This window comes from Mobula hypostoma, chromosome 23 (assembly GCF_963921235.1).
Source record: "Mobula hypostoma chromosome 23, sMobHyp1.1, whole genome shotgun sequence".
Lineage (NCBI taxonomy): Eukaryota > Metazoa > Chordata > Chondrichthyes > Myliobatiformes > Myliobatidae > Mobula > Mobula hypostoma.
The window spans coordinates 1,818,102-1,843,905 of record NC_086119.1 but is presented as its reverse complement, the minus strand read 5'-3'; the positions used below and the strand labels follow the sequence as shown (position 1 = coordinate 1,843,905).

At 51.2% G+C, this 25,804-nt stretch overlaps 2 protein-coding genes across 9 annotated transcripts in view; one reads left to right on the top strand and one right to left on the bottom strand.

Moving 5' to 3' along the window:
• The window catches only part of smg6 (SMG6 nonsense mediated mRNA decay factor), a 534,055-nt gene extending 526,749 nt beyond the window's left edge, over positions 1-7,306 (top strand). For all 3 annotated transcript variants that reach the window (XM_063031015.1, XM_063031016.1, XM_063031017.1), the window contains one exon: positions 7,161-7,306. In XM_063031015.1, coding sequence (XP_062887085.1) covers positions 7,161-7,291 — 131 coding nt within the window. In that variant the 3' untranslated portion in view covers positions 7,292-7,306. The remainder of the gene's footprint in view (positions 1-7,160) is intronic.
• A 2,469-nt stretch (positions 7,307-9,775) lies between these two features.
• On the bottom strand, positions 9,776-13,485 carry hic1 (hypermethylated in cancer 1). 6 transcript variants are annotated; one of them, XM_063031018.1, is made up of 2 exons: positions 13,113-13,485; positions 9,776-11,552 (listed from the first exon to the last, which is right to left on the bottom strand). In XM_063031018.1, exons 1-2 carry the CDS (start codon positions 13,162-13,164, stop codon positions 9,784-9,786), a joined length of 1,821 nt encoding a protein of 606 aa, XP_062887088.1. In that variant the 5' UTR covers positions 13,165-13,485; the 3' UTR covers positions 9,776-9,783. The 6 variants fall into 6 exon arrangements, with proteins under 6 accessions (XP_062887088.1, XP_062887093.1, XP_062887092.1 ...); XM_063031023.1 differs by lacking the exon at positions 13,113-13,485 and adding an exon at positions 12,638-12,932; XM_063031022.1 differs by lacking the exon at positions 13,113-13,485 and adding an exon at positions 12,674-12,764.
• Between the last annotated feature and the right edge of the window lie 12,319 nt (positions 13,486-25,804).

Genomic DNA, 25,804 nt, shown 5'->3' with positions numbered 1-25,804 from the left:
AGTGAGAACATTATCCTCGGAGGTGACTTCAATTGCACCCTTGAGGAGAGGGATGACACTGGTTTCAGTGTAGTCGTGCATCGGTAAGAAAGTTAAGGGAGTCGGTTGTACCCTCTGACTTGCTCAATGTCTGGCGGAGCCTTCACCTTGACCTCTGTGCTTTTCAAGGAGGTATAGAGTGAGTGGAGGCTTGCAGATCGATCAACTGTACAACTCCAGGGCACACGTCTCCTGGGTGTCTGCTGCCTCTATGCGCCAGGTTGCGTGCTCGTACCACCACCTGGTGTGGGCGGAGTTGAATGCGCTGCCTGCACGGGTGGGGTCCACGTATGGGCATTTCAACAACTGGCTGCTGAAGGATGGTCGTTTTCAGGACACTTTCTATCAGTTTTGGAGGACCTGGCAGGGAGAACAGGGGAGTTTCCCCTCTCTGAGGCTCCTGTGGGATGTGGGCAAGACTCACATATTCTGCCAGGAGTATGGTCATGGGTCAACCAAGCAGCAGTTGACTGGGATCGATTGGTTTGAGAAGGAACTGATCGACTTGGAGTCCCGGCTGGGGCTGACCAATGGAGAACAGCCCCGCTGGGATGAGTGCCAGAGGAAGAAGGAGGCACTGAGGCACCTGCAGCTTGAGAGGTCCCGAGGTGCTTATGTGTGAGTGGTGTCTGCAGGGAGGTTATGGATTTTCTGGCAGAGGATGGCTCCTCTGTCACAGATCCGGCGAGAATTATTGGGAAAGTCCTTTGCATGCAGGGCCTTGTGGGAGGGCTTGCCAAGGGTTAGCCTTGGGGGTGCTAAGTGATTAGATGCCCCACTGTCTTTGGGGAAGGTAGCCAGTGCCCCTCAACCAGCTGCAGAGAGGCAAGTTCCCAGAACTGGATGGGTTGACTGTTGAATTTCTCCAGGCCTTCTGGGACATCCCTAGGTGCGGATTATGTGAGGGTATTGGGGGATGGTGAGATGCCCCTCTCTTGGTGCAGAGCAATTGTAGCCCTGTTGTCAAAGAAGAGGGATCTCCATTGCCTAAGGAATTGGTGTCCAATATCTCTCCTCTGTGTGGAGTAGTGGCTCTTTGCCTGGGCAGTGGCCAATCATCTGGGCTCCATGCTGGCTCATGTGGTCCACCCTGTTTAGCCCTACGCGGTCCCAGGGCGGTCCAGCCAGGACAATTTCCACCTTGTCCGGGATCTGATTTACCTATGCCGGGAGGCTGGTCTGTTCATCAGGAGACCAGGAGAAGGCATTAGACAGGGTGGAGCCACGAGTACATTTTTGGGACTCTGCAAGCGTCCAGATGTACACTGCTGCGGAGTGCCTCGTTAAGGTTAAGGAACCCTCAGGAAGAAAGTGATCATCGTATGATTGAATCCACACTGCAGTTTGAGAGGGAGAAGCATAACTCACATCAGTGTTGCAATGGAAGAAAGGGAATTACGGAGGCATGAGAGGGGAGCTTGTTCAGGTGGATTGGAGGAGGATACTGTCGGGAATGATGGCAGAGCAGAGATGGTTGAAGTTTCTGGGAATAGTTCACAAGGCACTGGATAGATATGTCCCACTGAGGAAGAAGTTGTCGAATGGCAGGTGCAGGCAACCGTGGCTGACAAGGGAAGTTAAGGACTGCATAATAGCCAAGGAAAGAGCATAAAAGGTAGCAAAAGTGAGTGGGAAATTGGATGATTGGGAAGCTTTTAAAATCCAACAAAAGGCAGCTGAAAAAGCTACAAGGGAAAAGATGAAATATTAGGGCGGACTAGCCACTAATATAAAGCAGGATACCAAATGTTTTTTCAGTTATATAAAGAGTAAAAGGGAGGTGAGAGTTGATATTGAACCACTGGAAAATGATGCTGGTGAGGTAGTAATGGGGGACAAAGAAATGGCAGAGGAACTTAATTGGAACTTTGCATCTGTTTTCACTGTGGAAGACACTAGCAGTGGGCCAGAGGTCTGAGAGTGTCAGGGAGGAGGAGTGAGTCCCATTGCTATTGCAAAAGAAAAAGTGTGAGGCAAACTCAAAGGTCTTAAGATGGATAAGTCACCTGGGTCAGATGGACTACAACCCAGAGTCCTGAGAGGTGTTGCTAAAAAGATAACGGATGCATTGGTCATGATCTTTGAAGAATCACTTGATTGTGGCATGGTCCCAGAGGACCGGAAGATTGCAAATGACACTCCACTCTTTAAAAAGGGAGGAAGGTGAGAAAAAGGAAATTATAGGCTAGGTAGCCTAACCTCAGTGATTGGGAAAGTGTTGGAGTCTATTATTAAGAATGAGGTTTCAAGGTACTTGGAGACTAATGATAAAATAAGTCAAACTCAGCATGCTGGCCTGACCAGTCTGTTAGAATTCTTCGAGGAAGTAACAAGCAGGGTGGACAAAGGAGAGGCAGTGGATGTCATTTACTTGGATTTTCAGAAGGCGTTTGATAACGTGCCACACACGAGGCTGCTTAACAAGATAAATTCCTATGACGTTACAGGAAAGATACTGGTGCAGATAGCAGAATGGCTGATAGGCAGGAGGCAGTGGGTGGGAATAAAAGGGGCTGCTGGTGATTAGGCGGTGTTCCTCAGGGGCCAGTATTGGGACCACTGCTTTCCATGTTGTTTGTTAATGAGTTAGTGGAATTGATGGCTTTGTGGCAAAGTTTGCAGATGATACAAAGACAGGTGAGGGGTAGGTAGTGCTGAGGAAGCAACGTGATTGCAGCAGGACTTAGACAAATTGGAAGAATGAGTAAAAAAGTTGCAGGTGGAATACAGTGTTGGGAAATATATGATAATGCATTTTGGTAAAAAGAACAATAGTGTGGACTATTATCTAAATGGGGAGAAGGTTCAAACATCAGAGGTGCAGAGGGACTTAGAAATCCTCGTGCAAGACTCCCAGAAGGTTAATTTACAGGTTGAGTCTGTGCTAAAGAAGGCAAATGCAATGTTGGCATTTATTTCCAGGGGAACAGAATATAAAAGCAAGGAGATAATGCTGAACCTTTATAAGACACTAGTCAGGCCACACTTGGAGTATTGTCAACAGTTTTGGTCCCCATATCTCAGAAAGGATGTGTTGTCATTGGAGAGAGTCCAGAGGAAGTTCACAAGGATGATCTGGGAATGAAGGGGTTAACATATGAGGAGCGTTTGGCAGCTTTGGGCCTGTACTCACTGGAATTTAGAAGAACGTGGGGTACCTTATTGAAACCTATTGAATGTTGACAGGATTAGATAGGGTGGATGTGCAGAGGATATTTCCTATGGTGGGGTATCCAGAACTAGAGGGCACAGCCTCTAAATTGAGGGGCAACCTTTTAGAACAGAAGAAAGGAGGATTTTTAGCCAGAGAGTCGTAACTCTGTGGAATGCACTGCCACAGACTGCACTGGAGGCCAAGTCCGTGCGTATATTTAAGGCGGAAGTTGATCATTTCCTGATTGATCAGTGCATCAAAGGATATGGTGAGAAAGCAGGTGTACGGGGTTGAGTGGGATCCAGGATCAGCCATGATGGAATGGTGGGGTAAGCTCGATGGGCTGAATGGCCTAATTCTGCTCCTACGTCTTACGGTCTTGAGTCTTTGAGGTTCTGATTGCACTACTGCCCCGTGCTCCTCATAGATGGGAGCAAGAATGGATGGGGTGGGTTGCTAGTAGGATCCACTGATGATCTTGCTCCTGGGCCTGGCCAAGTTGAGGGCTCTGCCAGGGTCACCTGCCTGTCCCTCTTCCGAGGACACTTCCTTGCAGAGGGAACGTGGTCATAATGGGTACAGTGGGGTATTTCTAGGGGCGGTGGACCTCCAGGGAATTAACTTTTCCTATGGACAGTAGAAATCATATTTTAATTTGAATTTGTTCACTGTCTTGTAAATAATGTTTGTACTTTGTGTAACTGTTGTGTAAGTAAACTTCTACAGTTTTGTTAAAAAAGGGGCGTGCTGAGAGAAGTCACTGAAGGAACAGTACTGAGTTAGATGCAGTGTGACCACGTTTTAGACAAATGTTAAACTGTCAGCCCATAAGTAAAAGTCAGGATTGGGAGCTCTTGTTAGCCTCCTGAGACCAATGTTTATCCTACAGTAAATCAGATTACCTGATCATTATCAAACTGTTTGTGGGATCTGGCTGTTCATCAGTTGACCACCGTACTTCCTTCCTCACACCACTGACAGTTCTTGAATAATGCTTGAAAAGTGAAAAATGGCAGATGCAGGAAATCTGAAAATGCTAGACACAATTAGCAAATCAGACAGTGTCAGTGGAAAGAGGCAGTTAATATTTCTGCTCCAAGATCCCTGATTAGAAGATTGTCGATCATTCTCCCCTGGTGGAACGTCCCTGCCCTGTATCATTAACTCTGTTTCTGTCTCCATAGGTGCTGCCTAACCTCAGTGTCCCAGCACTTGCTATGGTTTTTCTAAAGTCTGTTGGCTGTGGACAGTGAATGTGTCTGGATGTGCTTGTGGGAGGGGTGCAAAGAGAAACAAGCACAGAGGTTTTAGGCGTGTCCCAGCGCAGAGGACTTAACTTTTCAGCCCCAGTGTCCTTCTATGTCCTTCCTTCCAATTTCACTCAGATGATGAACATTGAAAAGAAACTCTTTATAAGTACGTGTGCCGACTGGCCCATTTGTAGGCTCAGCTGTAATAGATTGGTGGTTGTATTGCATCGAACATAGAACAGTACAGGCCCTTTGGCCCACAATGTTGTGCTGACCTTTTAACCTACTCTGATAGAAATCTAAGTTTTCCCTTCTACATAGCCCTCCGTTTTGCTAACATCCTATCTAAGAGTCTCTTAAATGCCCCTAATGTATCTGCCCCTACCACCACCCCAGGCAATATGTTCTCTGTACCCATCAGTCTCTGTGTTAAAAAACCTACCTCTGACATTCCCCCTGTACTTTCGTCCAAATACCTTAAAATTATGCCCCTCATATTAGCCATTTCTGCCCTGGGAAAAATCCCTGGCTGTCCATTCGATCTATGCTTTTGATCATCTTGTACACCTCATCCTCCTTTGGTCCAAAGTGAAAAATGCTAACTGGTTCAACCTGTCTTCAGTGGATTTGCAAAGCTGAATAATGTGAATATGTGGACTCTGCAATGTTCTGTCAGTGAGATTAAATCACTTAATACTGGGCACACATTGGGAAAATCACACAGTACAGTGTGTCAGAATTCCCAGGGAATAAGCAGATGCTTGGTGACTGATGGAACGTAAAGTTTAGACAGCTCTCTGTACACTTTCACCTGACAACACTCATTGTCCTCCCTCCCCAGGTCACCTCCATCTCTGATGGGGTTGTCACAGCTTCTGCCAACTCATCTATGCTGACCCAGATACTCACCGAAGCCAGTCCCATTTGTTCACGTTGGTCCCATGTCCTTTGAAACATTGCCTATCCACGTACCTTTCCAAGTGTCTTTTAAATGGTGTTACTCTACCTGCCTCAACCACGTTCTCTGGCAGCTCATTCCATATACAGACCACTGTCTGAGTGAAGAAGCTGTCCCTCAGGTTCCCATACAATCTTTCCTCTCCCACTTAAACCTGTACTATTATTTTTCCATTCTCCTTCCTGGGAAATAAGACTGTGAGTATTCATCCTATCTCTGCTCCTCAGAATTTTATCAGCCTCTTAGTCTCCTATGCTCCAAGGAATCCCCAACCTCCCCCATAACTAAATCCCTCATGTCCTGGTAACATTCTTGTAAATCTTAAACACAAGAGATTCAGCTGATGCTAGAAATTGAGAATTATACACACAAAATGCTGGAGGAACTCAGCAGGTCAGGCAGCATCTATGGAGAGGAATGAAGAGTCGACGTTTCGAGCTGAAATTATTTATTCCTGTCCATAGGTGCTGCTTGACCTGCTGAGTTCATCCAGATTTTGTGTGTGTTATGCTTGTAAATCTTTTCTGCACTCTTTCCAGCTTCATGACATCTTTCTTATAACTTTATTCCAGTCCACTAGTATACTGGTAGGTTACTGTATGGTGCGTAATTGTGTACAAGTACACAGGCCCCTCCCCATCAAGCTGTATATAAGCATGAGGCTGCTGAACCTTCTCAATTCTGCGCCCCATTCACTACACAAGGGATATTCAGTCATCAAAACAAATCATTCCAGTTTGTTTATTCAGTTTTGAATTTACCCTTCCAGTTGGTTTTCTTTGCTTCCAGCTGACAGTGTATCTTTGCAAGGAATGGTTGTAAAGGATCTAAGCTGTTCCACAATACAGTACGGTACAGATCCTTCATCCCAGAATATTATGCCAACTGTTAACCTACTCCACAATCAATCTCCTTCCCTCCTGCATAGGCCTCCATCCATTTATCCCCCTAAGAGTTTCTTAAATGCCCCTATTGTACTTGCCTCTACCACCTCTCCCCAATAGCACTGCGTTCCACACACGTACTACCCTCCATGTTTCTGACATCCTCCCTATACTTCCCTCCAATCACTCTAAAATTATGCCCCACTGCATTTCCTCACTGGGAAAAGGTCCAGCTCCCCACTCTATCTATGTCTCTTATCATCTTGTACACTTCAATCAAATCACCTCTCATCCTCCTTCACTCCAAAGAGAAAAGCCCCTAGCTCACTCAAAAAATCCTCATAAGACATGCTGTCTAATCCAGGCAGCATCCTGGTCAATTTCTTCTGCATCCTGTCTAATCCTTCCACAACCTTCTTATAATGGGGGGACCAGAACTGAACACAATACTCCAAATGTGGTCTAACCAGGGCTATTTAGAGCTGTAACATTACCTCACGGTTGTTGAACTCAGTCCCTCAACTAATGATGGCCAACACAGTGTATGCCTTCTTAACAACCCTATCAACTGTGCGGCAGCTTTGAGGGATCTCTGAACGGATTGTAGTGGGTCACGGTGGTGGTTTCCAGTGCTGCTATGTACAGTCAGGCAGACAACATCTATCCTCTTTAAACCCCCCTCTCACAGCCTTTCCTTGGCACTGTGGAGCCGGTGTGGTTGGTGACCTGTGCTCGCTCTCTGTAATAAGATGTATAGTAATTTATAGTTTGTATGTATTACAATGTACTGCAAACAAAACAGCTTACTGCAGGACATGTCAGTGATAAAACTGATTCTAACTCTGTGGTCTTTCTGTCTTCACCCTCGTCCCCAGATGAGCCCATCCGCCTGCGACGTGACGTGGTGCTACTGACTGATGACCGCAACATGAGGGTGAAAGCCTTGACTCGCAATGTGCCTGTCCGACCCATCCCGGTCTTCCTGAAGTGGGCCAAGGTGGGCTGAGGTGACAGAGCTATCCTGTGGATTCCAGTGAGCGTTGTTGAGAGACCACGGCAACCCACCCCTCCATTAAAAAAGCATTAAGAGAAGATGAGAGTGAATACATGGTAGAAGATTGTGATATGAAGCTGAAGAGGCAAGTCCCGATGAAACGTGTTGATGGTTCTGTAGGAGCAGCTGGTCCCTAGTGGGTTGATAGACACAACTGACAAGTGTGCAGCCAGATGCAGGTTAGTGAGAGGGAGTGGTATCTGCGGGTTATTTCATTGGAGCCTGGGTAGTTTTATGCAGAGACGGAAGGACTTCACTCTCCTCTGCTGAGTGTGTGTGAAAGCTTATCCCCGAATCTGTTCTCTCAGAGTGGCAGAGCACATGGGTGCCAGGCTTTGGTGGCATCGCTGCTGCTCGTGTGCTGTCAGTGTTTGACAGGAGGAATTTCACACACAAAAGTTTGCAATGAGGACTTGGTGTCGGCTTGTTAAAGGCCCATGGTATGGGATTAGCCTGAAAAGTTGTGCTCAGGGTCACAGCCGGAGCTAGCTTTTTATTGGTCTGGTGACATCAGCCTATCAGCTTGAAATGTGCTCTGCACGACGGAGCCCATGGAGTTGAATCCAAGTAAGATTTAGTGCTGTCCTTGCTGCTGTGGTGAGTCAGGTGTAGGGCTGGGGCTGGGAGGGGGTCTGTTACACTTTGTATATCTGCCCTTTCATTTTGAGCTCCATGCCCAGGACCTTTGGCATTTGGCAGAGTTAAAGAATCTTGCCTTGGAGGAGGCGGGAGAGGAGTTCGGTTACAGCGCCCTGATGACTGAGATACCTGGTGGGTTCTAAATCCCAGCTCTATGCCAAGCTATCAAGTAGCTGAGAGTGACTGCTTAACTTTGGATGTAGAGGCAGAGGGCTCCCAGCCCTGAGGCAGTAATGCGCTGGCGGCTGGGATTCGCACCCTTTTAAAGTGCAAAGAAATTCCGAAAGCTGATTTATTTTAGACATTTCAGAACTGTTTCCATTGTTTTAATTTATAGGTGGTTAGGTTTGGCTAAAGCATAGTTAGGTGCCTGGATTAGCGTTGAGTGTGCTGTCTGGTTTTGTGTGGTGAGAAAGTGCAGCGTAACTGGGGTGTTTAAAGCGCTTAGGCTGAACACGCAGCTCTGTAGTCAGTCACGTTCGATAGGTACTGACCAATGTGAAAGCAGCGCACACTCCCACACACACCCCTCTTCCCCATGTGATTTGCAAACATTGTCACCTAGTAGGAAGTTTAACAGCTAATTAGTATTCATTTAACTACCAGTCGAATAAAATGGAGATTAAAATCCACGTCTGTAACGTTTTAATTGATATTTGGTGTTTTATAGAAACCAGTTTCACGATGAAAATTTTTGGTTTGCTGATTTACAAAAATACAATTATAGAAACATTATCCCATCGAAGCATTTTATACAGACTGGTTTGAAGTAAACAGTACAAATACATGCAATAAATACATTCATCTTAATGCAAAAAACATTTATAAAAATACTGTTTCTTGTATTGCAACATTGTGAATTGTATTTTGGCTTTTAAATTTTGTTTATAAAAAAAATATTGGGGTAGGTGACAGCACAGACTGACTTTGGTCACATTTATTTACAGAGCGTGTGTCAGACACACAGGCGCAGTGCTCACATTCCACCCACATCCAATCGGACGTACAAAATAGGACATTTTTACAAATCCCTGCAAAAACACTGGCAAGTTGCATCTCATGCTAAAATACTGCATTTAATAAGTGTCTGAATAACCGACCTGCAATTTCCAACTTTATCCCGTGGTTATTTAAGGACCCAGCTTCTTCCCAGCTCCACGCTGTCATTTCCAAAGTCCTTGACAGCCGCCCCGTGATACTTTGGATGATCCGCAAGATTTGCTGACCTCGCCTGGAGAAGATTAGCTGCAGCTCTGGGGCGAGCCGTCGTAACTCACGCCGAGGCACGGTTACCACTGGCCGTTACTGGAACCAGCGTTGTCACAGTGTTGAGTTTGGTAAAGCGGGCGGCGCGGTGACACCGGGACCTGTTTGGAGACACGCAGGATGGCGAGTCCGTGGTCTCTGGGCTGCGGGGCTGCCGTGGAGAGGGGTTGGGACTTAGTGGTTCTGTGGATGGGTAAAGTTGATAAACTACAGGGACGTTTTCAGAAAATGTAGGATATAACTGGTGAAAGCGGTTAAACAAGTTCCCGCCTAGACCTTGGGGCAGGAGGCTGAGGTGATGAGGTGCTGTGTAGAGAGGGAGCGGACCAGAGGAGGTAGTGAGGGACCCTGGCCTCTTGCCTCAGGTGCAGGCTCCGTGCGCTCACATTCGACAGTTCAAATCTTTAAGGCAAAGGTGACTCGGGGTTCTGCCGCCGCCTCCTCCGTCGGCCCTGGCACTATTGGCCACTTAGCGGGAAGCCACGGTGGGAGAGGGGGGAGCGGCCCCCGGCTCTGGAGGGAGGCACAAGCGCAGCCCCTTAGGGCGGGGGGTAAGAGTCGGCCGTCAGATGTGCCGACTGGCCAAGCATTTCGGCCGCCTTGTCCTGGTGGATTCCCAGGTGCGCGGCGGCGAACTTGGCCAGCGGGTAGACACCGTCGCCGAAGTCCAGCTTGGTCTTGCACTCGGCCGTGTGCATCTTCATGTGGCTGATGAGGTTGCGCTGCTGTGCGAACTTGCCGCCGCAGATCTGGCACTCGTATGGCTTCTCGCCGGAGTGGATGCGCATGTGCTCGGTAAGCCGGTATTGGCGGGTGAAGCGCATCCCGCACGCCTCGCAGGCGAACGGCTTCAGGCCCAAGTGGCTCCGCATATGGCGGGTCATGGTGCCCCGCTGCGTGAACTTCTTGCCGCAGATATTGCAGGGGTAGGGCCGGGTCAGCCAGTGTGACTTCTCGTGTTGGCGTAGCGTGGCCGGGTCTTTGTATGACTTGTCGCAGCTGGAGCAGCGGTACGGCCGCACCAGGTCGCCGAGGGCGGCGCCCGGCTTGTCGGCGAAGGCGGCGGCGGCGGGCTCGGTCACTTCCTTATGGAAGAGCTCGTCCTCGGTGTGGCTCTCCACGTGCGCGTTCAGCTGCTCGGAGCTGGGGAAGCCCTTCCCGCAGGGGATGCACACGTACAGGTTGTCGCCGAAGTGCTCGGGCTCGTAGGCCAGGTGTGCGCACTCGGCGTAGCGCTCGGCGGCCCCGGAACCACACGGCTCGTCGCTGCTCGTCTCCTCGCTGCTGCTCTTCTCGTCTTCCGCTTCGTCGCAGCCCAGCCCCGGGTAGCGGGCGGTTGCGGGAGCCGGGGGAGGGGGAGGGGGCCCGGGACCTCCAGCCGCATCCCCCTTGCGCTCCTGTCTTTCGCCCCTCGCCACCTTCTCCCGGTCGCACTCGTCGGCGTACGGTGGCAGCGGCTCCTGCTTGAACCAGCGCGACACCTCGTCAGTTCCCTTCACATCGCCCCGGAAGACGCCGCCGTCTGGCCGCAGCATCTCGTCCGTCTCCATCGCGTGCATAACGCCCACCGCCTGCTCTTTGCCCGGGGTCCCGTTGGCGAGTAGGGGGCCGCCCGCCGGCGGGCTGGTCTGCCTGGACTCACCGGAGTGCACGTCGTCCCGCGGGCTCCTTTTGGACAGGTCGAGGCCGAGCAGCTGCGACGTGGCCTGGTCTGGCAGCGCCAGGTCCTGGAGCCGGTTACCCTGAGAAGGCGGGGCGTAAAGCTCGCCCGAGTTCGTGTTCAAGGTGTGCAGGGGCTGGCCGTCCAAGAGCCGTGGAGGCACCGAGTAGCAGGACTGAATGACGGGGGTGGCGGCGCGCAGACCCCGGCCCAGTTTACCGTACGACGAGAAGCCGGTGCGGATGTGCAGGTAGCTGCCGTTCCGTTTCAGTCTCTTCTTGCAGAGGGCGACCAAGTCGGGAAGTTGCAGGTAGCTGGCGGCCGCCAGGATCGCGCCCAGGGTCTGCTCGCTGCCCTGCTCGTAGTCGTTGAGGCGGCCAGTGTAGATGTAATCCAGGATGGTGCGGAAGGTGCCGGGGCTCACCATCTCCGGGTCCAGGTTCACCAAGTTGTCGTGCACCACCAGGGACTTCAGGTAAACGCTGCTGGCCGCCAGGATGTTCTTGTGCGCCCGAAACAGAGCGTTCTGCACCACGATGATCACATCGCACAGGAAACCCTTGGTCCGCTGCCGGTTTAGCTGCAGTAGGAGCTGTTTGGCGTGGTTCGGCACCTCCATGGCTTCGAGCATGGGCATCATCTCGCCACCTTCAGCCAGAGAGCAGAGTCAGTGTGGGGAGCGGGGAGCCTATCAGAGACGCCACAGCACCCTCCCCAAAAAAAACATTCAAACCCGTCAACATCATCCCCCCAAAGCCACCCAAACACCTCCCGCTGACTCAGATATCACCCGACACAGCCTTGGAAACAGCCCGCGCTCACTTACACCCACCTGACCTCTCAAACCTCACCCTCAATGACCCTGCAATCTCCCCATCCAAGCCGGCAGACTCTCCCCGCTCACCGCCACCCCGAGCCCACTGATCTCCGCTCGCCGCGCCCCGGTCCCGATAATACTCCCATCCCGAGCTGCTGCGTACGAGGAATGGCTGGTCTGCTGGAACTCGGGGCGGGAATGGCTTTTAAAGGGCCCGCGCCTCGCCCGGGACTGTGGGACAGTTGGCCTCAGGACCGCGTGAGGAGAGCGGAACACCGGCGCCCCCACCCCCGATTCCAGCGGAAAATCCCGTTCAATGATTGACGGAGGTGGTGGGGGCTTGGCGTTTACCTGTGGGGGGGGGCTTGCAGCGTCTGGTGGGAGTGTGGGTCGCCGTCCCGCATCCAGATTAGGAGCCCAATTGACCGGAGGCTGAACGGTGCCACCTCTTATACATGTTAGAATGGCTGGTGAGGAGGGAGGGGGGTCACATCACAACCCCCCTGTGGGCACTGCACACATTACATCACTATGGGACGGGGCTAGTTCTGTTTACCGGCACCCGCTCGGCCGTCGCGTTTAACCCTTCCGTCCCCAGTACGGGCAGACAGGAGCCCCACCCCCCACCGTATCCCGTCCCGACTTACACCACCTTCCCGGACCCGCTCATCACACCCCACAAACTCACAGAAGCCGCACCAGCAGACATCCCTCCATTCAGCCTAGAAATACCCCGATCCTCAGCCCCGAGATCGCCCGCCCCCCGAGATCTACCATCTCAGCCCAGAGATCGCCCCCCCTCGAGATCTACCACCCCAGACCAGAGACCTCTACAACACTGAGACCCAACCCCGACGTCTACCAGTTCTGAGATCTTCCATTTCTAGCCGTAACCCCTTTACCCCCTGGATATTACCTCCGCCCCAACCCGAGACCAGAGAATCCCCCGCACCCAAGCATGGTGGCAGCGCCGGAGAGGGGACGGTGTGTGCCCGGGCTCCGCGCTCCGCCAGCCGGCGGACATTCTCCTTACGGCCGTTCCTGATCCTTTGAATAAAGTGCGTCCCGTCCCCGGAAATGAGCGCTTGCTCCTGAGGCGCGTTAACCCTTCCGCGGCCGCGGCGCCGGAGTTGCTGTCGGTTCGGGATGCCCCCACGGCCGCACTCAGCTGATTGCCCCGCAGTCCCGTTCCCAAACACCTCCTCCTCCAGTCCGGACCCGGAGCTTTTCGACACCGACCTTTCCCCGGGGATAGTCTAGCGGCTCCGAACGGCGACCGATCCCCTGTCCCAGGCTGAACCCCGGGATCTGCGCAGGTCCCGGCACGAAGAGGTGCCGGATCGGGAGCCCGACTCACGTCCGGAAGGGTAGCCGGAGTCGGCTCTTCTTACCTGGAGACTGTAGCTGTGTCCGCCCGGGGCCCGAGAGCGGCGGAATAATCATCGCAGCAACACGGCCGGCCGCTCTGACGCGTCCCCACTGACATTTACCGCTTATTACAATAAGCAGAGGGAGGGGTGTGGAGGAGGTTCTGGGAGGGGCAGGGGGAGGGACGAAGGGGAGGGGGAAGGTGGGATAAGGGGAGAGGAGGGGAGGAAAGTGGTAGAAGAGAGAGGGCAGGAACGAGGGAGGGGAGGGGTGTTGGAGTGGTGGGAAGTGTGGGAACGGTGGATCTGGGAGAGCGGGGTGAGGATGCGCAGAGAGATCGGGTACGTGAGAGGGGATTCGGTCGGCATCCGGCGCAGAGGGAGAGATGCAGTTGGGAGATGAGAGTGATGAGGAGGGGCAGGGGAGTGATGAGGGGAGAAGAGAGTGATGAGGGGGAGAGGGGAGTGATGAGGGGAGAAGAGAGTGATGAGGGGGAGAGGGGTGGGTAGTGAAGGGGAGAGGGGATGGACTGATGGGGAGTGGAGAGGGTAATGATGGAAATTGGGGAGGGAAGTCTGATTGGGAGAGGAGAGGAATGGAATGGTGAGGGGAGGGGTGAGTGATGGGGATGAACGAGAGGAGGGCAAAGAGGAGTGATGGGCAGTGGTGAAGGGAGAGGGAGTAGCGGGGAGGAGGGGAGAGATGGCGTGGGGTGGGATGGGGAGAGAGGGTGGAGTGATGGGGAGTGGGGAGAATGATGGGGCGGGGGAGGGGACAGTGATAGAGGAAGGGGCAGTGGAGAGTGATAGGGATGCCCGAGTAGAGGAGAAGGGTGGGTGGATTTATGGGGAATGGGGAAACTGACGGGGGAGGGGAGAGTGGAGTGATGGGGCCGGGAGGGACAAGTGATGAGGAGGGCCGAGGACAGTGATGGGAAGGGGCAGGGACGACTGATGGGGAGAGGGGAGGGAGGAGTGTTGGGGAGGGGCAGGAGAGAGGAGAGTGATGAGGAGGGGATAGCAGAGTGATCGGCAGGAGAGAGCCTCCTGGTGGAGCCCGTGGCAGGGAGCTCGTCAGTGAGTGAGTCCCGGGTGGCTTCCCCACCCCTCTGACCAGCAGTTCTTCCCCTCCTTCTCCCTCACCCTCTCCCCTCCCTCTTCCTCCTCCCCTTCTCATTCCCCCTCTTCCCCTTCCCCCTCTTCCCCTTCCCCTCCCATATTCCCCTCTCCCCATTCCTTACCCTTCCAATACATTCTTCTCTGCCCCTTCCCTTCACCATTCTCCTCCCCTCCCCTTTCTCCTCCTTTCTCCCCTTCTTTACCCCACCTCTCCTTCCCCTCCCCCACCCCACCTCTCCTTCCTCTCCTCTCCTTCCCCTCCTCCACCTCACCTCTCCTTCCCCACCTCCTCCTCCCCTTCCTCTCCCTTCTCCCTACCTCCCCTCCCCTTTCCCTCCCCTCCGCTCCCTACCTCCCCTCCCCTCCCCTCCGCTCCCTACCTCCCCTCCCCATCTCCATCCACCCCCTCCCCATTCATTTCTCCCCTCGCCCCCGCCCTCTCTCATTTCCCCCTCTTTACCTCCCTTCCCTTTCCTGGTCACATTTCTTCCACCCCTCTATCCCCGCTGCTGCCCCCCGTCCGTCGAGCTCCCTGCCGGATGTTCCTTGCTGATGGCCCCGGCGTCGGGGAGCCAAGCTGAGGATCAGAGTCGCAGCTCCTACCGCCACCCAGTGACGGCGGCCGGGAGCGCCAGTCCAGAACCCGGCGCTCGGAAACTCTCCGCCTTCTGCTGACTGGGCCGCCGTTCGCTTGAGAAAGGTGGGCTTAACTGGTTTAACTCTCTCCTCACCAGCGCCTGCAAATCTGAAGTAAGATCCCTGAAAACAACTCATTGTTCGGCTAACGTCGGCGGAGAGAGAGTTCACGCTCCACTCTGCCACCTTTATTGGGACAAGCCATCCTGACATTTCTCACCGGGATGGGAACTACCTACGGGTTGCCAAGGCTCTGGTCTTGGGGTGGGAGAGGCGGTGGGTTTGGGATTTGCTGTCCCGTGGGTTCGGAAGCCCTGCGGTACTTTTTATCGGTGTTCGACCTGCTGGAAGTTCTCAGCATGTCAAGCAGCTTCTATGGAGGTAGAGGGGGTGGTAGTCGGCGCTCTAAGTTCAGACCCTGCTGGCCTGTGGCCGGATGTTGCCTGGGTCTTCATGCCTGTAGCTTGCTTCCGTAAGCCCATCGCCCCCGTCAGGGCACAGGCAGCTCGCCACGGTCCTGGGCTAGTCCATACAGGCGAAGATCCCTCCCTCCTATCCCAGGGATGAAGTCTGTTAGCATTTCTGTGACTCTGGGTTTCTCTGGGATGCGGTTGCTAGCCCCGTTTCGCAGCCAGGCTTGGCACCGCCCATGGCCGAGTTTTGGCCTGGTTGATTTACGCTGCTCGACCTGCTGGGCTCCTCCAGCATTTTAAACATATACAAAATATACCGCGGGTTATTCGAACCACCGGGACAGCCATTCCCTAAACCGACGCCTCTCCGACCCCAGGACCAAGGTTCACCAGCAGGGCGCTGCCCGTCCCGCAGAGGAATTGAACACGGTACAGTCACCACCCTGGGCGGTCGGAAGGTGAAGATGTTTGGGCCCAGAATACCGCCCCGAGGGACTCCTGTGTGATATTTGGGGAATGGGTGAGTGGCCTCTAGCACCCAAATGCGCCCTCCTCTTGGTGAGATCAGCCTGGAGGGATTCTCCCAGACTTCAGTTTTACCCGGGATCCCTGCCGCTCCCCTCGGTCAACCCCCAGACAGTCTATCTCCGGACTTGTCCTCTCTGCTTTGTGTTTCGACCCCGGCTGGGATGAGCGAACTCAGACCGGGCGGAAGACATACGAGAAATTTAGGCAACTCGGCCCGTCGATTATTCGCAAACAACAGGAATTCTGCAGATGCTGGAAATTCAAGCAACACACACCTCTTCCTAGAGATGCTGTCTGGCCTGCTGCGTTCACCAGCAACTTTTATGTCCGTCGATTATTCTCCGTCATTTCATCATGACGGATTCCATTCCATCATTTCCTCATGTTTCCATTCTCCTGCCTTCTCCCGACTAATCAAGATCCTATCACCATGACATCGTGATCAGGATCCCTCCCCCGATCAGTGGTGGGTGGGCGCGGGTACCCGAGACCCGCTGTCGAGTTTTCAGTGACCCATCCTTCAATGTCCCTTGTTTCGGGGCGGTATTTATTGCCAATCTCTAGTTGTCCCCGAGAAGGGCGACGACGACTAACCCGCCGCCATCGCAGAGACAGCCGGCGGCAGGGGAAGTCAGGTAAAAGCGGTCGCTTTCTTCCGCCGCTTGTGGGTTTGAACGACAGGACTAAACACGGCTGCCCGGCTCCCACTCTCCCCCCTCACAGAAACGTCCAACACCCGTCCCGGGTCACTCCCGCCCACCTCGGACCCGCTCCAGTCCACTGCGGGCGGCTGTCGGGACGGCGCAGGGTCCGGCCCCCTGCCCTTACCCTGAACCCTTCCTCTGCTCCTGCTCTCTCTGGGACTCGATTCTAAACCATTCCAGGTGAGAAAATAAAACAGATTTGTTTAAAATGGAGAAATCATTTCCAAATGGTTTTATTTTTCTCTGATCATTGTTGGCGTTGTTACCGCGGCCCAGATCGCCGCTTCCCCGGCAATGATGCCTCCGCCTACGACCAGCTGCCCGTTGTCTCCCTCATTCCCTCCGACCCCCCCCCCACCCTCCCGTCCTTCCACCCCTCTCACTTCCTCACTCATCTTCCACTTCTCATCCCCCTCATTCCCTTCCCTCTCAGAGATTGCTGAAGTTTCTGGGAATAGTTCACAAGGCACAGGATAGACATGTCCCACAGAAGAAGTTCTCAGATGGCAGGGTTAGGCAACCGTGGTTGACAAGGGAAGTTAAGGACTGCATAAAAGCCAAGGGAAGGGCAAATAAGGTAGCAAAAGTGAGTGGGAAGTTGGATGATTGGGAAGCTTTTAAAATCCAGCTAAAGGCAACTAAAAAATCCATGAGAAGGGAAAAGATGGACTATGAGGGCAGACTAGCCAATACTACAAAGGAAGATGCTAAAAGTTTCTTTCCCGGTTATATAAAGAATAAAAGGGAGGTGAGAGTTGATATTGGGAAATGATGCTGATGAGATAGTAACAGGGAACAAAGAAAAAGCAGATGAACTTAATGAGTACTTTGCATCTGTCTTCACTGTAGAAGACACTAGCTGTATGCCAGAGGTCCGTGAGTGTCAGGCAGCAGTAGTGAGTGTCATTGCTATTACAAAGGAGAAAGTGTTGGGCAAACTGAAAGGTCTGAAGGTGGATAAGTCACCTGGACCAGATGGACTGAGAGAGGTTGCTGAAGCCATAACAGATGCATTGGTCACGATTTTTCCAGAATCACTTGATTCTGACATGGTCCGAATGTCTGGAAAATTGCAAATGTCACTCTACTCTTTCAGAAGGGAGGAAGACAAGAGAGAGGAAATCATTTGCCAGTTAGCCTAACCTCAGTGGCTAGGAAAGTGTTGGAGTCTATTATTTGGGTTGAGGTTTCGGGGTATTTGGAGACTAATGATAAAATAAGTCAAAGTCAGTATGGTTTCTGTAAAGAGAAATCTTGGCTGACAAATCTGTTGGAATTTTTCGAGCAAGTAACAAGCAGGGTGGACAAAGGAGAGGCAGTGGATGTTATTTACTTAGATTTCAGAAGGCATTTAATAAGGTGCCTCACACGAGGCTGTTTAAAATAAAATCCCATGGTGTTACAGGAAAGACACTGGCATAGATAGCGGAATGAGGAGGCAGCGAGGGGGAATAAAAGGAGGGCTTTTCTGGATGGCTGCCAGTGACTAGTGGCGTTCCTCAGGGGTCAGTATTAGGACCGCTGCTTTTCTTATTGTCAGTGATTTAGGTGATTGATGTGGCTAGGTTTGGGGATGATATGAAGATAGGCGGAGGGGTAGGTAGAGCTGAGGAAGCAATGAGATTACACCAGGACTTAGACAAATTGGAAGAATGGGGAAGAAAATCGCAGATGGAATACAGTGTTGGGAAATGTATGATAATGCTTTTTGGAAAAAGAAACAGTAGTGCAGACTGTTATCTAAATGGGGAGAAGGTTCAAACATCAGAAGTGCAGATTTAGGAGTCCTCGTGCAAGACTCCTAGAAGGTTAATTCACAGGTTGAGCCTGTGGTAAAGAAGGCAAATGCAACGTTGGCATTTATTTCAAGGGCAATAGAATATAAAAACAAGGAGGTAATGCTGAGCCTTTATAAGACATTAGTCAGGCCGCACTTGGAGTATTGTCAACAGGATGTATTGTCATTGGAGAGGGTCCAGAGGAGGTTAACGAGGATTATTCAGGGAATGAAGGGGTTAACATATGAGGAGAGTTTGGCAGCTTTGGGCCTGTACTCACTGGAATTTAGAAGAATGCCGGGGGGTAGAGGTGGGGGTGGGGATCTCATTGAAACCTACCGAATGTTGAAATAACTCGACAAGGTGGATGTGGAGAGGGTATTTCCTCTGTGGGGGTGTCCAGAACTAGAGGGCACAGCCTCCAAATTGAGGATTTCTTTTCTGCCGAAGAGTGGTGAATCTGTGGAATGCTCTGCCACAGACTGCGGTGGAGGCCAAGTCCGTGGGTATATCCAAAGCGGAAGTTGATAGATCCGTGACTGGTCGGGACATCAAGGGTATTGTGAGAAGGCAGACATATGAGATTGAATGGGATCCAGGATCAGCCATGATGAAATGGCGGAGAGGATTCGATGTGCTGAATAGCCTAGTTCTCCTCCTATGTCAACACAAGATCACAAGACAAAGGAGCAGAAGTAGGCCATTCAGCCCATCGAGTCTGCTCCGCCACTCCACCATGAGCTAAACTATTCACCCATCTAGTTCCAACTTCCGGCTTTTTCCCCATATCCCTTGATACCCTGACTAATTAGATACCTATCAATCTCCTCCTTAAGCACCCTCAATGATCGGGCCTCCACAGCCATATGTGGCAACGAATTCCACAAATCCACGACCCTCCGGCTAAAAAAATTTCTCCTCATATCTGTTTTAAATGGGTACCCTGTAATTCTAAGACTGTGGCCTTTTGTCCTGGACTCACCCACCAAGGGAAACAGCCTTTCCACATCTACTCTGTCCAACCCTTTCAACATTCGAAATGTTTCAATGAGATCCCCTCTCATCCTTCTATACTCTAACGAATACAGTCCAAGAGCTTATGGTCTTATGCTCACTCCCTCAGTCTTCATTTGCTCCCCCCCTTCTCTCTCTCTCTCTCCCCTTTCCTTCCCTAAAACCCTCTCACTGCCTTCCACTCCCTCCCAACCACCTATCTCCTTCCGACGTCCCTTCATTATTTCTATCCTCTCTCCATGCATTTCTCCACCTCTTCTCCCCCCTCTTTCTCCACGTCCTCTCTTCCCTTCTTTTTACCTTCCACTCTCCCCGGGCCATTCTCCCAAAGATTGCCGCCTCTTCGAGAAAGGCGAGTGGGGCTGCGCAATTACGCGAGACTGCGAGACTGAATTATGTGGAGTGGGGTGGGGTGGGGAAATCCAGTAGACAGGCGGGTTCTCTACACTACGTGAGTTCTCAGCCCTGAGTGTAGCCCGACCCCTGGGCGATGTGCCCTGGAACCCCGGAGAGGGTGCGGAGCGGCGTGAAGTCGATGGAGAGCGAGTGTTGGCTCAGGCGCGACTTACAGAACGGATCACCACAGAGAGGACGTGTGTGCACAGTCAGGCGGCAGGGTCACTTGTTAACGGAGCAAGTGTGTGCACAGGAGCTGGGTGTGTTCACAGGTGGGTGGGCGCTTCCACAGACGACGTGTGCAAAGCTGGGTGTGTGCAGGTGGTACACAGAGGACGTGTGCAGAGGTGGGTGGGTGTACACAGAGGGATGGTTACAGAGATGGTGTATACATTCAAACTGATTATATGGATCCAAACAAGCACTGCAGCTCCACATTAACCCCAACACACACACCACACACTCTGTCTCTCCCACACACACACTCTCACACACTCACTCATTCTCTCACACACACTCTCACGCACACACAGTCTCTCTCACACACACACTCACAATCACACTCTCACACACCACTCACACTCTCTCAGACACACACACACACTCACACACACACACACTCTCTCTCACACACACACTCACACTCTCCCACACACACACACTCTGTCTCTCTCACACACCACTCACACTCTCTCACACACACACACACACACACTCACACGCACGCACCACACCCAGCTGCAGCAGACAAGCGATTGGAAACAGCTGGAATGTCCGGGTTGAGGGTATTGCACAGCACAACTGAGAAACATCTGTACGGTGTGAATGTTCAACATCTGGGGTGTGTGGATGCTGTAAACAGCTGTTGAGGTAGAACACGAGCGCAGACCTGTGGAAGTCCTCAGCGGGCGCTGTGGAACGGGGCAGCCTCATGCGACGGGCAGTTTGGTGGGGGTGGAACGGTTGGGGGAGAAGGAATAGGTTGGCACCGAGCGTACCCACGGAGGACGTGACCCCGGGCGTTTCCAGACCTTGTAGAGGGCAGAGAAGATGCTGAGTTACAAGGAACTAGATAACCAGCTCCCCAATTCAGGAGACGGACAGCGGCCGCAAGTTTAGGCACTGCCGCTCAGGCCTGGAATGCTGGGGTCGCTCAGCGGCTCGGGCAACATCTGTGGGGGGGGGGAATGAATGGTTCAGACCAAGAGCGACCCTCAGACCCTCCCTCCCACAGTACCACCCTTCCTCAGCCGAGAGCCCGGCACGGAGACTGACAATCTGAGGGCCAGTCTGGTCCTGGACTCGGTGCGGTGGAGGAACACGGAGAGTCATCGACCGAGACAATGCGGAGATGATGATAGAATCCCAGCAGCGATGGGATGAAGGAGCAGGAGGTGGGTGCCGAGATCCTCCTGGAGGAGGCAAACGAGAGGCCGGACAGCCGGCTCCTGACCCCACCACCGGTAAATGGCGCGGTCGTTCAGAATATCAACACAAAATATTTAACCACGCCACTACCATGTCCCTGTCACAGCACTGCAGGCGGCGCTCCATCCTCTCCTGCGGCCTTTGCCCTGACCCCAGACCTCGATGTGGGGAGCGAGAGGGGCCGGTGTTAAAACTTCTTCCTGGGACACTTTTAGAATAGAGTCGCCGGAGCAGGAGCCGCAGTGCAGCGCCGCCGCCGCCAGGTGGTGCCACTGCTCCACTCCAACGCAAAATGCTGCAGCTGCTGTGAACCGGAAATAAAACCGGCAACTGTTGCCGAGGGTCGGTGGGTCGGGCAGCCTCTGGACAGAGGGAAGCAGATTATTAATGTCCCTGGTCAATGACCTTTTATCAGAACTTGGATATACTCAAGTGAACAAGATTTGAGTTCCACAGATTATGTTCTAAAGGGATGTCCCTCTATTCTGAGGTTGTTCCCTCTAGTCCGAGACTCCTTCACTATAGGAAACATCCTCTCCACCTTCACGTTATCTTGGCCCAGACCTTCAATATTCAATATATTTCAATGAGATCCCACCTCATTCTTCTAAACTCCAGCGAGTACAGGCCCAAAGCCATCAGATGCTCTTCATTCGTAAACACTTTTCATTCCCAGAATCATTCTTGTAAGACTCCTCCAGACCCTCTCCAAAGCCAGCACATACTTTCTTAGATAAGGGGCACAAAACTATTCTTGCTTTTATACTCTACTCCCCTTGAAATGAATGAATTCCTCAACACCGACTCAACCTGCAAGTTAACCTTTAGAGAATCCTGCACGAAGACTGCAGGGTGCATTTACACTTCCAATTTTTGAATTTACTCCTGAATTAGAAAATAGTTCACGCCATTTTTCCTTCTACCAAAGTCCATAATCATTAAGACGTGTGAGGTATTGCACTTTGGGAGGACGAACCAATGAACGATAGGGCACTGAGGAATGCAGTAGGGCAAAGTGATCTGGGAATACAGGTCCATGATTAATTGAAAGTGGCGTCACAGTCAGTTATGGTCATAAAGAAAGCACTTGGCTCATTAGCCTTCATACTAAGTACAGGAGATGGGGCGTTATGTTGAAGTTGTATAAAACATTGCTGAAGCTAACTTGGAGTACTGTGTGCAGTTTTGGTCATCTGCCTACAGGAACGATGTGAATAATTGAAGGAGTGCAGAGAAAATTCACAAGGATGTTGCCGCGACAGAACTTTATCCCTTGGAACATAGAAGTTTGAGGGCAGCTTTGATAGAGGTATACAAAATTATGAGGGTATAGATAGGGTAAATGCAAGTAGGCTTTTTCCACGGAGGTAGGGTGAGACTAATTAGAGGACATGGATTAAGGGTGAAAGGTGAAATATTTAAGGGGAAACATGAGGGGAAATTTCTTCACTCAGAGGGTGGTGAGTGTGTGGAACGAGCTGCCAGTGCAAGTTGTAGATGTGATTCCGGTTTCAACGTTTAAGAGAAGTCCGGGTAGGTACATGGATCAGAAGGCTATGATATGGGTGCAGATGAATGGGGTTAGGTAGTTTAAATGGTTTGGCATGGACTAAATGGGTCAAAGGACTTGTTTCTGTGCTGTAGTTCTCTATCGCTCTATGACATACACTTCCCTACACTGTATTCCTTTTGTCACTTATTTGCCTAGTCTCCCAATTTGTCTAAGACCTTCTGCAGACTCCCTGTTTCTTCAGCGTTACTTACCCTCCATCTGTAAACTTGACCACAAAACTATCAATTTATCGTCCAGATAGTAGACACAACACCTACACCTCATGAACACAACCAGTTACCAGCAGCCAACAAGAAAAGGCCTTTATTCCCAATCTTTCGTTCTTAGCAAATCTTCTCTCCATGCTAATATCTTTCCTGTAGTACCATGGGCGCTTATCTTGTTTTGCAGCCTCGTGTGAGGCACCTTGTCAAAAACCTTATGAAAATCCAACATCCACTGATTCTTCTTTGTCTATCCTGCCTGTTACTTCTTCAAAGAATTCCAACAATTTTTCCTTATCATTTTTTTAGTTGCCTTCTGTTGTTTTTTCAAAAGCTCCCCAATCCTTTACCTTCCCACTGATCTTTGCTCTACTGTGTTTGCTCTGGGTTTTATGTTGTCTTTGACTTCCCTTGATAATACTTCTTCCTCTTTGGATGCGTCTATCTTGTGCCTTCTGAATTGTGCCCAGAAACTCATCCCTGCTAGTGTCCCCTTCCAATCAACTTTGGCCAACTCCTCTATCATGACTATAATTCCTTTTACCCCACAGAAATACTAATACATCTGACATTAGCTTCCTAGAAGCTTCTCCCTCTCAAACTGCAGGGTAAATTCCATTATACTATGATTGCTACCTCCTAAAGTTCCTTTACCTTCAGCTCCTGAATCAAATCAATTTAGAATTTTCATCTCCCTAATAGGCTCAACCACATGCTGGTCTAAAACCCATCTCGTCGGCAATCTACGAATTCCTTCTCTTGGGATTCTAATTTATCCAGTCTATCTTTATATTGAAATCCCCAATGACTATTGTAACATTGCCCTTTTGACATGCCTTTTCTATCTCTTGTTGTAATTTCTAGCCCACATACTGGCTACTGTTCAGAAGTCTGTATATAACTCCTATCAGGGTCTTTTTACCCTCATAGTTTCTTAACCCTACCCACAAAGATTCTACATCTTCCGAACCTATGGCACCACTTTCTATGGATTTTATTTCATTTTTTATCAACAGAGATACACCATCCCTTCTCCCTACCTGCTCATCCTTTCGATACAATGTGTATCCTTGGATGTTAAACTCCCAGCCTTCAGCCACGACTCAGTGATGCCCACAATGAAATACCTGACAATCTCTATCTACCTTATTCCATATACAGTGTACATTTAAATATAACATCGTCAGTCCTGTATTCATCACTCTCTTCAATTTTGTCTCCACGTTGCTTGAAGTTAAATTATTATCCCTTTCTAAATTTCTGTCTTATTCTTTATTCTTGAGATTTCAGTACCCCTCCTGCACCTTTTACTTTATTCATACTTTTCCAAGATTTTGAACCTACACTGCCCCACCCCCTTAAAGCCCTAGTTATACGATTCACAGAACCCTGGTCACAGTATGGTATTGGGCTCCTTCACCAATAATAGTACCAATATCCCACAAATTCACAAGCAGGTTTAATACCTGCAGCACATGTCGTTAAATTTGTTGTCAGCGGTAGCATTACATTGCAAGACATAACTTTTAAAACCATAATTTACAATAAGATATATATGTATGTTCCTGAAACGTCGTGTGTGTCTTTAGGCTCCTGTACCTCCTCTTTGATGGTAGCAATGAGAAGACGGCGTGTCCTGGGTAATGGATGTTGCCTTCTTGAAGCATCGCCTTTTGAAGATGTCGTCCTTCATATTAGAGATAATTTCAACTTTCTCTCGGAAACACGAGGAAAGCTGCAGATGCTGGAAATTCAAGCAACACACAGGGTCCTGACGAAGGGTCTCGGCCCGAAACGTCGACTGTACCTCTTCCTATAGACGTTGCCTGGCCTGCTGCGTTCCACCAGCATTTTGTGTTCAAATTTCTCTCCAACTTTTCCCAGTTCCGATGAAAGGTCATTGACTGGGGGCATTAATCTGCTTCCCTCTACCCAGAGGCTGTCCGACCCGCTGACCATTGGCAACAGCGGCTGATTTGATTTCGGGTTCCCATCAGCTGCAGCATTTCGCCTCGGAATGGAGCCGATCCTGGAGCAGTGGCACCACCTGGTGGTGGAAGCTGCGCACAGCGGCTCTTGCTCCAGGATTTCACTTCCAAAGGAGGAAGAAGGAGTTTTGGCCTCGTCCCCTCTCCCAACCCACATCGAGGTCTGGGACCTGGACAGAGACAGCGGGAGTGGTGGGATGGGGAGGAGCGGGGACACCGCCTGCAGTACTGAGGCAGGGACAGGGCAGTGCGGTGTTTAAGTATTTCCTGTTGAACTTCAGGGATTCCTTAAGGTTTTTACCAGCCGGGCATGGTAATGGAGACGAGCTCCCACGACCTATTAAATGTTCCCAATGGCGTGCTCCTCAAATAGCCCCTGACAACCAAATCCAGTCCCTGGCCTTCACGCATGGCTTAGCTACTAAGCCCGGCGGAACCGTTTTTTACTGACAGGGGAAGAGGCGAAGGCGGGTTACTGGCGCCTTAAAACCAGTCGCATTAGGCAGATGGGGCTCGTCAGCCATGGTTGGCAGCTCATCTAGGAGAAGGAAAACTCTGTTCTCAAACCTCCGCTGCCTTGCGGCTATACCCACTCATGGGGAAGGCTTCGGGAGTAAACCCCAAGGGAAAAATCGGGAGCTGGAATCTCTAAGGCAGTCCTACAGTGAGTTCAATACTGACTGGCAACTGCTGCGATGCTGCTGGTGTCAAACTGTATCGGTCTCTGCCGTTCCTTTGGGTTCATCAGATGCATGGAGAGGGGGAGCTTGCTACACCGGCAACAGCTCGCTCTCCACATCGTACTGCCCCGCTTGTGTATCTAGACAGCTAGGATGCAATATCCACGGTCAACTCTGACCGACGGAGGCCTCAGACATGCCTTCAGGTAAGGACACAGTAGACACTGAACGACCAGGACATACTACCAGCAGAAGG